Source organism: Strix aluco, chromosome 5, assembly GCF_031877795.1.
Source record: "Strix aluco isolate bStrAlu1 chromosome 5, bStrAlu1.hap1, whole genome shotgun sequence".
In the NCBI taxonomy this organism is placed as follows: domain Eukaryota; kingdom Metazoa; phylum Chordata; class Aves; order Strigiformes; family Strigidae; genus Strix; species Strix aluco.
Window position 1 is genome coordinate 78,517,142 of NC_133935.1, and position 12,330 is coordinate 78,529,471.

The window sequence follows — 12,330 nt, forward strand, 5'->3', positions numbered from 1 at the left end:
ACCCAATACATGTGACATTCTGATGTTGCTTCAGTAATAGAAGCTCAATACAAGGTAAGAAACTGAACAGTGGAATTCTCCTGCCATGGAGTCACTGACTGAATCTGTTCAAGACAAAGCACTGGGTGAAGCAAGTGAGATGTGTTTGCCTGGAGCCCATAGTCAAAGGTACAGAAGAAACCGCTATTGAAGGATAAAAGTGTTTCTACTTCTATAACTTCAAAATACCTTTACTCGAATGGGCAATTGTTCCCAGAATACCACTCACACAGTACAGGAGTATTTGTAGTTTGTGTGTTGAATCCTTCAATAAACATTGTCACCTCTTTCATATCATAGAATCATAGAATGATTTGGGTTGAAAGGGACCTTAAAGATCATCTAGTCCAACCGCCCCACCATGGGCAGGGACACTTTTCACTAGATCAGGCTGCTCAAAGCCCCATCCAACCTAACCTTGAACAATTCCAGGGATGAGGCATCCTCAACTTCTCTGGGAAACATGTTCCAGTGTCCCACCACCCTCATTGTAAAATATTTTTTCTTTATGTCCAGTCTAAATCTACCCCCTGTCAGTTTAAAACCACTACCCTCTGTCCTGTCACTACAGGTCCTGTAAAAAGTCTGTTTTTTCTATAAGCCCCCTTTAAGTATTGAAAGGCTGCAATAAGGTCTCCCCAGAGACTTCTCTTGTACAGGCTGAACAACCCCAACTCTCTCATCCCTTCTTCACAGGAGAGGTGTTCATCTCTCTGATGGTTTTTGTGGCCCTCCTCTAAACCCACCAGAGCAGGTCCATGTCTTCTTATGTTTGGGGCCCCAGAGCTGGACACAGTACTCCAGGTGGGTCTCAAGAGAACAGAGTAGAGGGGCAGAATCACCTCCCTTGGCCTGCTGGCCACACTTCTTGTGATGCATCCCAGGATATGATTGGCTTTCTGGGCTGCAAATGCATATTGCTGGTTCATGTCTAATTTCCCAGCCAACAATATCCCCAAGTCCTTCTCTGCAGGGCTTCTCTCAAATAAGTTATCACACATCTTTAAATACTGGTAACAAATATGAGCTCTGTCTAAATTTCCTCCCACTTTACTCATTTTGCATGCTGTGTTTTATTCTATTCTATAGTTGAGCCTTCTGAAAGAAGTAATCTACTGTAATTTTTCTGGTCACTGATGGAGAAATGCAACAAAGGCAGTTGACTTAATCACTAGAAATGGATTGTTAGAGATTAGTAGAGAATTTCCTTCATATCAAAGTTAAGGGTATATTTATAATACCTAGAGTATTTAGACGCATCATATAGTCCGTGAGGAGGCTTAGATATCTGCAGAGGCAAATGATAGTACATTAAGTAGGTGCTGATATGCTTTGTAACACTGGCCTAGAGTGGTGGTATACCAGTCCCCACAGAAAGTGATGATGTAGCCCAAAATGCAGTGCTGCTGCGCTCTGGAGGCACACCAGAAACCATTTCCTGCCTGTAACTGGCTGCTATCGGGATTATAACTGGTGTTTGTCTATTTTACTGCAAAGTTGACTTTTGTGCTGTAGCCCCTGGTATCCAAGGGCTGCTGAGGTGGCAGAGGGGCACCTTTGCCTCTCTCCTTCTGAGATGCAGATCCTCCAGCATGAGCCTCTCAGAACTTCCCCAAAATGGGAATTCTACTAATTTTGGCATCAAACCACCAGAAAATCTGCTTCCTTCCTTGGATTAAGGCAAATCCCTCTTGTCCAAAACCATAAGATACATCTTAGAGTCTCTCTACCACATTTTTTATATTTTCATTCCTAAATTACAGTGCTTCTCCATCAAATATCAAAGAACTTATTCCAAACATTTAAAACAAGTGACTGGATATTTTATCATCTGGTTTCCCTTATGCACCTTTGTGGGGGAAGTTTCTAGAAATGTTGCAATATTTGCTTCCTTTCTGTTCTTTTTTTATGTTTAAGAACAGTTAAAGAGAAAAATGCCTGTGAGGGAAAAATGGTTAAATATGTCTTTCTGGTATTCATGTTAGATGACATAAGATGAAGTTATGTTTCACAGAAGCTACCTTCTAATAGATAGGAAGATATAAATTAGACTGATTATGAAAGAAGGAAAGTCTCAGATGATCCCAAAGTTACATAAATCTAATATTTAACCTGATCTCTAACCTATACTATTCCCAGTCTCAGTGTTTTCACTCAAAGTCACCATTGATTGTGCAAGGGCAATAAAATGCACCTTAATTTTAATCCAGCAAGAAGTTAAATTCTAATTATAACTTCCTTCATGAATATTAAGCATTATATTTTTATCTGACCTTACAGTCCTCTTTTTTTGTGAAATGATGCAGATAATTGCAATAAAAGTTTCTCATCTGCAGTAAACCCCATATTTTCAGCCTGGCCAACCAAGACATCAAAGTACATATTTGTGCATAGACAAAAGCATTTGCAAATGTCAGTAACTATCATGATTAGCCCTTAATAATTTCCTTCATCTGTCTTTTTTCTCCTCTTACTTACAACTTTCTGGTTGAAGGTCCAAAACTAAGACCATTTCTCTCTGAACATCCTCATAAGGACTAATATTATGGTTCTGATATTTCAACCATTAGTGTTAAAAGATATTAAAACACTACATTTTTAAAGTATGGAGATGCAGCAAGTTGATTTAAGCAACATCTCAAGCCTTTAGTCTGTTCTCGGTCCTACCACAGTGAGTCCTTCAGCTTAAACAGAGTAACTCTAGCCTAACTAAACAGCATGTAAAAGGAGAATAATTTTTTTTTCTAATTAATGTTTAGTTGTGCCTGTGCTATCAGTTTGTTTCATGACTTATTTTACTCAAGAGAGCTAATCCACATAGTACTCCTGGGTATCCCTTCAAGAGAGAGCATGATAAAGTTTGCAAGATAATTTGATCCAAGGTCTATTCCGTCCAGATGTGATGGACTATTCAGAAAGCTATAAAGGAAAATTTACAAGTCAAATGATTGCCAGTCACTTACTTGCAGAGGTTATGCATGTTTCCTCCAAAATGTTATTAGAATGACCTCCTAGCCTGTTTTAAAGTTTGTGAGGTATTTCAACTATTTTTCTTATAAATAAAGATTAGACTGTCTTAATTAATGAAATATAAAGTTAAGTGATGAAAGTGTTAAAACTGAATTTCTTGGTTTATAATCCAGGCTGATGAACCACAAAGCTCAAAAACTAATTAAAAAATGGGTGTTTTTTAGCTTAGACTACTCTGAATAGTCACAGTATTGTAAAATTTGTGTGTTAAAGCATGATGTTATCACAGAACTTGGTTTTGTTTGGTTTGTGTTTTTTTGTGGGGGTTTTTTTGTTTGTTTTTTTTTTTTTATTCTGTAACTCAGGCAAATACATAGCATAGAGAAAAGGAAAACCCTGGAAGAGTTAATTGAAGGTTATATAAACAAGTGCATATCACTAGCGTATCATCTTGCAGAAGTTCAGTAAGTATGTGTGCATCATCAGATTTTGAAATAGTACAAATCTATTTCTTCTGCTAGGGTGTGGAAATACACCTATAGAGAATTTACTAGAATATTCTGCAATTTTCTTCCCAGGTTCAGTCATTTATACAGGGAGAGAGTTTCTTGCTTACAGGACTTCATTTTACTACATTCAAAAGATGATGCTCAAAGGACCACTGGAACTGCGAGAAGGTGAGCCTCTGAGCCATGGCAGAACTGTGTAGAGAAATTTTTGGAATTCAGAACATGGACTAGATGGGAATTTTTTTCAAAAAAAGTTAAAAAAACCCCACTCTCTTGAAAGACGTGGGTGGGGAGCCACTCTGTTCCTATACGAAGTTTACAATTTTCTGACTGAAAATCCTAACAATGACGTCAATCACAGAGGATGACAGAAACACTGTGGTACTCACTCCAAAAAATACTGAATGAGTGAAGCAAGCCCATGCTTACCTACATGTTCATCTTTCCTAAAAAAGTCTTTGTTTGAGATCAACCTCAATCTGTAATCCTAGAAGAATGATATTTTTCATGTGTATGTCATCTTCAAAATTAGAAGATCCAAAATTTCCTTATAGTGAACTATTTCAATTAAAATACTATTTTTATATATATGTATCTTCTACTAGAAATAGTGGCATCTTGGGATTACCTAGTAAATTCAGACTTTCAAAATATATGATAATAATTTTCCCCATATATTTCTTAATTGGATAAATTGTTAATAGGTGGAAAATGCCATCTGGGATCTATTGGCTGAGCGGTTTCATAGGGCAAATAGACCAATCATGATCTACAACTGAATCAAGATATTAATCATGTGCTTTTAATTGTTAGTTTCAATCCTTACATGGAATGCAATTAAGTTTTTTTGTCTGTCATGTCTGTAATATTCCATAGCATGTAATAAATCTTTAAACAAAAGATATTGCACTTTCTGAAATGAATAGAGAAATTGGTTTGCATAACTCAATGAAGATCACAATATGTATCATAAGGTTTACTAAAGTTTAAGAAGATGAAGTATTTTATCTGCTCAGGTCAGAATGTCCAGTGTAAGACAGCATGCAGCAGTGCATATCATAAAAATAACTGTAACACAGTGTCCAAGAACAAAACTCTGAATTACTTTATATTATTAAGTATTATGAAAATACAGAATATGACAAGATGATCTGTTAAGAGAAACAAAAATTATCATAGCAATACTCACAGTTATTTATATTGACCATTGGGTTTTGTCAGCAAAGTAAATGGTACTGTTTTCCAATATTTACTTATAAGTTAACTGATACATCCTAATAGCACAAAAACTATTCCCAACAAAACATTAGTGCATTTGTCAAGTGGGTAAACAATTACAAAAGGAACATATTTTTCCCTGGTGATTCCACTTATGTACATCCTTAAATTTTGGTGTCATACCCTGTGAGCTGAATCCGAACCCTGCTGCTACAGCTTTGATTCAGCTGCCTAGAAACCAGTTTTCATTGTCATTTGAGAGTCCTAGGTTGCTTTGCCTCCAGCTACTGGTCTTAAAGATCTTGTTTCTGAAAGTCCCCTGTCATATTTGCCAGGCCTGTGTGAATGACTTGGATGACCAAAACATTTCAAGTAGCAGTAGATCCGCATGTTTAAGCAATTGAATTTATTCCACACAGTTTTAAAGAGTAATCCACAGGCTACTTTTCACAGAAGTTATCCATTAAGAATATTTGAAAATGTAAAAATAGTATTAGTATTAAAAGATTTTAAGTATAACACTAAATCCTCATTTGCAAATGAGAATACAGATGTCAGCTATGGGAGCTCTCTACAAATTCATGAAAAATGGGAATGAATATTTGCTTCCAGCTACTTGCAGAGCTCATCTGGTTCACAACACAAATAAGTGAACTACAGAAAAGATATCATTTGATCTTTAAGACTTTAAGATTTTCATTCACTTTTGTTCATCTATGAAAAGAATACCACAATTATTCCATAATATCAAAGTAATTTTCAGTTAAACTTCAGTTCCTCTAAATTCTGAACTAATTCCCTAGAAGGTAATTATATTTACATGCTGAAACTGAAATGCTCTTGAATTGTTTTCCAGCTTTTAGTTTAATTTATCATTTGAGATTGATCTGTTCCATCTTAGTCAGCCAGAAATCAGACACTAAAATCTAGGCTGGCTGCTCCATCTTCTCTCAACGGAGAGAAACCAACACTTAGTAAGAACCACTCATTTTATCAGACTTGAAGTTATAACTCTTAGAGTTCTCAAGTTAGGAGAGGTGAATTGCATCATAAGTGAAAATGAGGGAATTGGAGCTATTGAGTTATTTGCAGATTTTGAAGATGAGCGAAAAAATGACTTTGAGTGGAAAAGTAATTTTAGTGATGAAATGCTATATACACATCTTTTAGAATGTTTTAATAGCTCATTTTTTGGTTGGGTTTGTTGGTTTGGGCTTGGGTTTTTTTAATGACACAAACATTAAATTAAATCATTTTGTATTTGTAGGTTCTGAAATTTATGATCCAAGACCCTACCTTAGGAGCAATTTATGATGAACAAAATGATGAAAAGCTATTTGTTTACAGTTATCGTTCTGTATAAAACACAACATGACAAAGTAAAAATGGAAAATTCCTGATTTCCCATTTTCATCCCACCATTTCTTTTAAAAAATAGTTTGTTTTTCAAATATTTAAAAATACCATTGAAAAAAATTAAAGTTTGATAAGCAGATGAATTTGGATTTTTGTATGATGAATACTAAGTATTGAAAGACGTAGTAGAAAGTATATACACAGTTAAGGATTCTTGCTTTAGAAGTAATGGTTTTACAGTTCTGCCTTCAAATTCTAATTTGATTTCTTCAAATCTGTGGAACATTAGACCCCTTTTACCTCAAATATAGCAACAGCAATTATTTCCCCATGTATACAGATTGCAGAAACCTGAAAAATGTTGATTTTTTAGAACTGAACTTAACATGAAGTTAACTTCAATTGTATATATAAATTTCAATTTACGAATTAATTAATACCTCAAAACTGCATTGGAATACATTTAAATGTTAAAACTATTATTTTAATAATAAAATGAAGATAATGACAATTAAGTTTTATATTTGAGGTCAACAGAAGCATACACTTGAATGAACATACCTTATATGCAAAGGGAAATGGAATTTTCCTAACATGTTCATCAGTACAAAACACTCTCTTAGTTTTCATGCAGTTGTCCATTATTACACATGAACGAGATAATCACATTGCTCATGAAACTTTGAAGGCCATTTTGTTGTGCTCTTTCCAGTTCCAATATTACAATGTCTCCTCCTTTGTCAGCACCACATTCATACCGAAAATATTCACTCAAGATTTCCCAAACAGATGAGTTTCACTATATTCTAAGTGCAGCAGTCAAGCCTGATGTTCAGGAATAATTTTATTTAAACTTAATGTTTTACGTAGACACCAAGATTAATAATTTCTTTATGAAGTAAATATTCTCAAATGTTATAAAAATAGAGCCTGACAGTCACTGGATATTTTCTTCTAATTTAATGAGTATTGAGTCAGCTCCATACTTCATATTTTTTATTTCAATACTATGAAAAGCAATGAACATTGAAAGACAGATATTATTCATTGCAATCTAACTATTAAATTACTTTAAATAAACAGGTAAGACACTGTTCTCATTTAAACTGAAGACTCACTACATTGGTGCTATGTGTAAAGAGCCCTTAGATTAAATGAAAGTCAGGATCTTAATATACAATACAAAGAGAGCAAAGGCTAATCTTTCATAGCATAACAAGTAAAAGAAATAAACATATCTGTTCTATAAACATGGGATACCACTGTAGTGTTGTTTGTATTTCTTTTTACCTTCTGCATCGGTTAATCCTACTCCCGACTGCTTTACTGGTTCTTGTCCATTCTGGGTCATCTTCCCTCTGTTAAAAGACATGGTGATAGTTGTCAAGAAGACCATAAAGAGATGAGAGCTAAGAAAATGATACATCCAAGCCAATGAGGCTTGGTTCTGTACAAAAAAACCAAACATCACAGTTATTCTAAAAACCAAGAAAGTGTGTATATATATATATATATATATATATTTAAATTCAAGAAAATAAAGTGGACAATAGTTTTTTTCTATTGCCATTTGGACAGATCACTTCAGAATATTATTTTTTTTTCTCTTTTGCTAAGCCTGTACATTCTTATAGATGCTGTCTGTTACCCACTCCCCCCATCAGCCTGGAATTCCGCAACCAGTCTGCATAGCTCCTCTCCTCCCTTTATCCTGTTATAGTAAACAGTGAAACACATAATAAGGAGTCACAAAATTGGTATTTGGTCTACAATACCGTTACTTCAAAGGTAAGGCACGTTTGTGGTCATTATCTTCTTTTAATGATTGCTTTTACATTACAGTTTAAGTTTAACATAAGAAACAATTCAGTTCTGAGTCTTAGATTAATCTTGAAGTGAGTGGAATGAATCATGCTCTGGAGGTCCCTATCTTTTTCTACGGGATGTAAAAAGAACCTGGATTACAATCTAGATGTCTATTTCTAGGCAATGTAAGTTAGGTAAAATATAAGCTATCTTTAAACATACTTGTTGCAAGCTCTAAGGCATGATTATAATCACTCTCAAAAATATGTCTGCTACTATGAGATATTTGTGTTTCTATTTGTTTTTCTCCCTTAAGACTCTGAAATGCTGTGATAGAGAATATAAAACATTATCTTCATGTGCATGTGATTCCTCTGGGGTTAAAGTGTCAGTGCTGTTCTTTGCTACCAATGAGTCAGCTTCATGTTTCACAGCAGCAATAGAAGCTGTCCAAACTCACAATCAACTAAAAATTTAATATAAAATGACAGGATTTAAATTGATTTTAGATTCAGTTTTAACTGAAAGCTATTATTTTCTTCTTCTGTGAACTGATGATTCATAAAACATATTACAAATATAATACAAGAATTATTTGTCTCTAGGATTTGATTCCTTACACATTGCTCAGTTGCTTTTCACCTTTGCATTCAAAATTAATAGAATTTTATAGACATTGTACTGGTATAGATGGTTACATAATACAAAGGCATACAGAATCTGATCTTTGTCAGAGATGATAACGAGTAACTTTCATGGGTATTACAACTGGATAATAAGAGTCTTTAAAAAAAAAATCTCCCAAAGAGAAAGACTTTACAAGGTTTATTCAGCTGTGTATAACTGTATATAATGATTAATTTCTCTTGAAATTATAACAATGTTTAATATTGGCAAGTATTCTAATTAGTTACCTCATCAAACAATTCCCATGGTGTCACTATTTAATTCTTTTATTTCACTTCATGATTAAACGTTCTTATGGTTAAAAGCATTTGGACTAGGGTAAAGAGTTTAAAACTCAGCCTATCCAACATTTTTTCTATTGAGAGACTGGAAACTTAATCTAAACAGGGGGCTTATAACCAATTTTTTTTTTTTTATGCCAAGACACTTGAAATTATTTAGCTTACTTAACACTTCACATCCAAATTGTGAATTGTGGTCTTATGGATACACTGAATTAGTATACAAGGCAAGTCCCTGAAGTCATTATCAAGCTAGCGCAAATGCAAAGGTTGACTAGAATTTCAATCATATATATATTCATGATATATAAGAATTTTTATCCAGAATTCAAAATGGAAATATTTATCTGTTTTAAAACATTCTCCTCAGGACTAATCCCAAAGGTCTCTGATGGTAAACAGTAATTTTGTCATTCATTTTCATTACTTTGCTATGTAAAGCCCTTGAGACTAACATGAAGAAGAAAGCATTTCTTTTCTATATAAATGTCCTGTGTAACTTTAAAAGCCTCTGCCTAATAACAGCATATAAACAATTTGCTTTAAAAATGCCATAATAATAATAATAATAATTTAAAAAAAGATAGTCTAGCCCTTACAGAAAATAAGAGGGCTGGAAATATTTTATTTAATTAAGCAAAACTCATGGGAACAAATTACTGTAAGAGAAAAGCTGAAGCCATGGAGACTTCTTCCTGCTTTCCAGTAGAAGTGGGGCTGATTTCAGGCTTAATACACTGGTGAATGTGTCAGCCAAATATCAACTGTACGTACTGTCACATTGCTAGACAATACACAGTAAGTGATACTATTTGGATTCAAGTTTAGCATATCTGAACTAAAAACTTCTATTGAGAGCTCCATCTTGTGTTTCTGTGCACAAAGGTTTTATGCATCTTCGCTTTTCTCATTAGGAATGATGGCAAAATAATTTTCTTTTGAGACTGTCAAATTCAATCAAAGATTGTCTTTTGCCACTGGGAAGTAGAACTCATTTTAACCTAGAACAACATGAGTGAAAAGTTCAATGAACATTAAACAATTGAACAATTCCCACAAGCTGAACTCACATTGTCCTCCTAGATTCCGGAGATTGAAATATTAGATTTGTGTCTATTTTCCTTTTAGCTACTAATAAGTTGTAGACAAATGCCATCAAACTTTATTTTAGAAAATGATGAATACTTAGAAATGTCACAGTTCTAGAGAATGAATTTTTCCTCGTTCAAGCTTTTTTAGGAAGATTATATCAAGCTCTTGTGACTAATAATCCAGGATTTCAAAAGAAAAGCAAAAACTTGTGTCCCAGAGAAAATCATGGAACCACTATTGCAGACAATGAATGAGCAATGACCACCAACTAATATTTTGAGAACAGTCAATCTATAAAATTTTCAGGCCAGAAACATTAAGCCGATCAGGAGAAATTACTTTTTCCTATAAAGAAATACAGATGAAATTGCTAAGTGAAGGTGCATGCTGCCAAAGTTGAAGGGAAAAAATCATGGCAAAACTTTTCTCTGTGAAGTAGTTCATTGGATAAAATGTTTGAAAATGAAATAATTTTATAGGATTGTCGCATATAGAAACACTGATAGTAGCTGGATAATTCCTACAGGGACTCCATCCCCAAAAGCTTTTACCAACCAAGAACAGAGAAATTCTACTCAAACTTAAAAACTTGGGAAAAGTCAATCTGAAAACTTGAACCAAGCATTCTCAGGCCTAGAAAAGTTGTACTTTTAAAACATAACTGAAGATCACCTCTACACACTTTCATCAGATACTGAGACCAGTACCTCTCCTGTGTGACAGCAATAAATTCATGAGGTTGAGGCAGAGGTTTAGTTGGTTATTCAGTGCTCAGCAAAGCAGAATAAAAGTATGAGCTCTGAGAAATTCTCCCCAGGTATACTGTGTAACTCAAGTCTGCGGAGGAAACTATGTAAGATGACCAGCAAATGAAAGGGCTATACATAGTGCACAGAGGATACAGTATGTTAAAGGAAAAGCCTTACATTCTTGGGATGGGAAATAGATTATTCTCTCCTGTAGCACTGCTGCTGCCTTCGCTATCCATGCTGTATCCACTGCCAAAACTACTGGCTGATGAGCCAGTGGAGACAGAACTTTCTGCAGGTCGGTGATTAGTAGACCTTGCTGTACAGGGCAGGAACAGTGGGTTACCAAAAACCTTGTAAGACATCAGTACCATCCATGTTAAGACAAAATGTAATATATCAAAATCACGTGCTGCAAACACTTTCACTTTTTTAGTTTACATTCTAGTATTGTGTTATCATCTTTTGCAGATAATGTTTATTTTCACATGGAATAAGTTGTTCTAAGCCAAATCGTATACCACCATATTTTTTCTCCAGTCATGTTGATAGTTCAAATCAACAGCCTGAAGGAAAAAAAGAATGGATTAGATTGATTAATGCTGCTTCTCTGATTAAAGCTATAGAAAACCAGTTATTCATTTGAAACATTTCATATGGTAAAAATGAAAGTCCCAGTGGGCCTTCCCCACATTCTTCGTGAAACATTCTTTGCATTTGGTGATTTTGAGGAGAAGAAGCTGAAAGGAAATATAAGTACAGCATCTATAGTCACAGAGACTGTATGAAGACCTCCACCCCTCTTCAGACATAACACAGCTACTGCATTATATTTCTCAACTGCTCCTACCCATCTGAATCTCTCTTACTACATGCCTAGAATTTTAATGCACATATTTTGATGGGAGATACCCTAACCTTGCTTAAGAGCATTTGGTGTAGAAAATGTACACCTGCATATGCTATTTTTACTTTGTATGCCTTATTTTGTGTTTTGGATATTATTGTGCTACATGAACAAATCTTCCAGTATTCAGCCTTTAGCAAGTTGAGAAATACAAGCAAAAAAGGACATAGTGACATTACACATAATTATTGAGTAGAGTAGGTACTCATACTGAATAACACAATTGTCTGGGAATATTAATACAGATTTTGGAATTTTTTGGAATCTACTACATCTACTGTTGTCATGTTTCATCTATTCCAACTGACTGAGCGTATATACTAAAGATAAAAAATACTTTTCTGTAAAGTTATTTTTCTGTGAAGAATTAATGCAATTTTATGTTATTTTGGTGAACTGTGAAAATCTAATGAGAGTAGTTAAAAGACATTCTTCTTTAAACAAGAAATTATTCAAATATCTAAATGGAAATTACTTCAAATAAGAGCCAGAGCCCCAACATGCAAGATGGCAACCAATATTATTTGTGTCTGATTGAAAGAATAATATTTTTGGTGAAGACTACTGCATGTCAACTGATGTGGGACCAGGAAGCTGAGTGTGACTCCTCAAATGTAATGCAAAAACAGATTAATAATTGAAACTAGAAGAGAGAAATTAAGCAATTCAGATACCATCAAACCCTGGGCCAAACTGTGAGTTAAGACAGAACTCTT

At 34.4% G+C, this 12,330-nt stretch overlaps 1 protein-coding gene across 1 annotated transcript in view; it reads right to left on the bottom strand.

The window, feature by feature from the left end:
- Window positions 1–12,330, bottom strand: part of PCLO (piccolo presynaptic cytomatrix protein) — a 382,367-nt gene that overhangs the window by 42,830 nt on the left and 327,207 nt on the right. The window contains exons 22-23 of the mRNA XM_074827920.1: window positions 10,885–11,026; window positions 7,383–7,450 (exon numbers count right to left, since the gene is read on the bottom strand). Coding sequence (XP_074684021.1) covers window positions 7,383–7,450; window positions 10,885–11,026 — 210 coding nt within the window. The remainder of the gene's footprint in view (window positions 1–7,382; window positions 7,451–10,884; window positions 11,027–12,330) is intronic.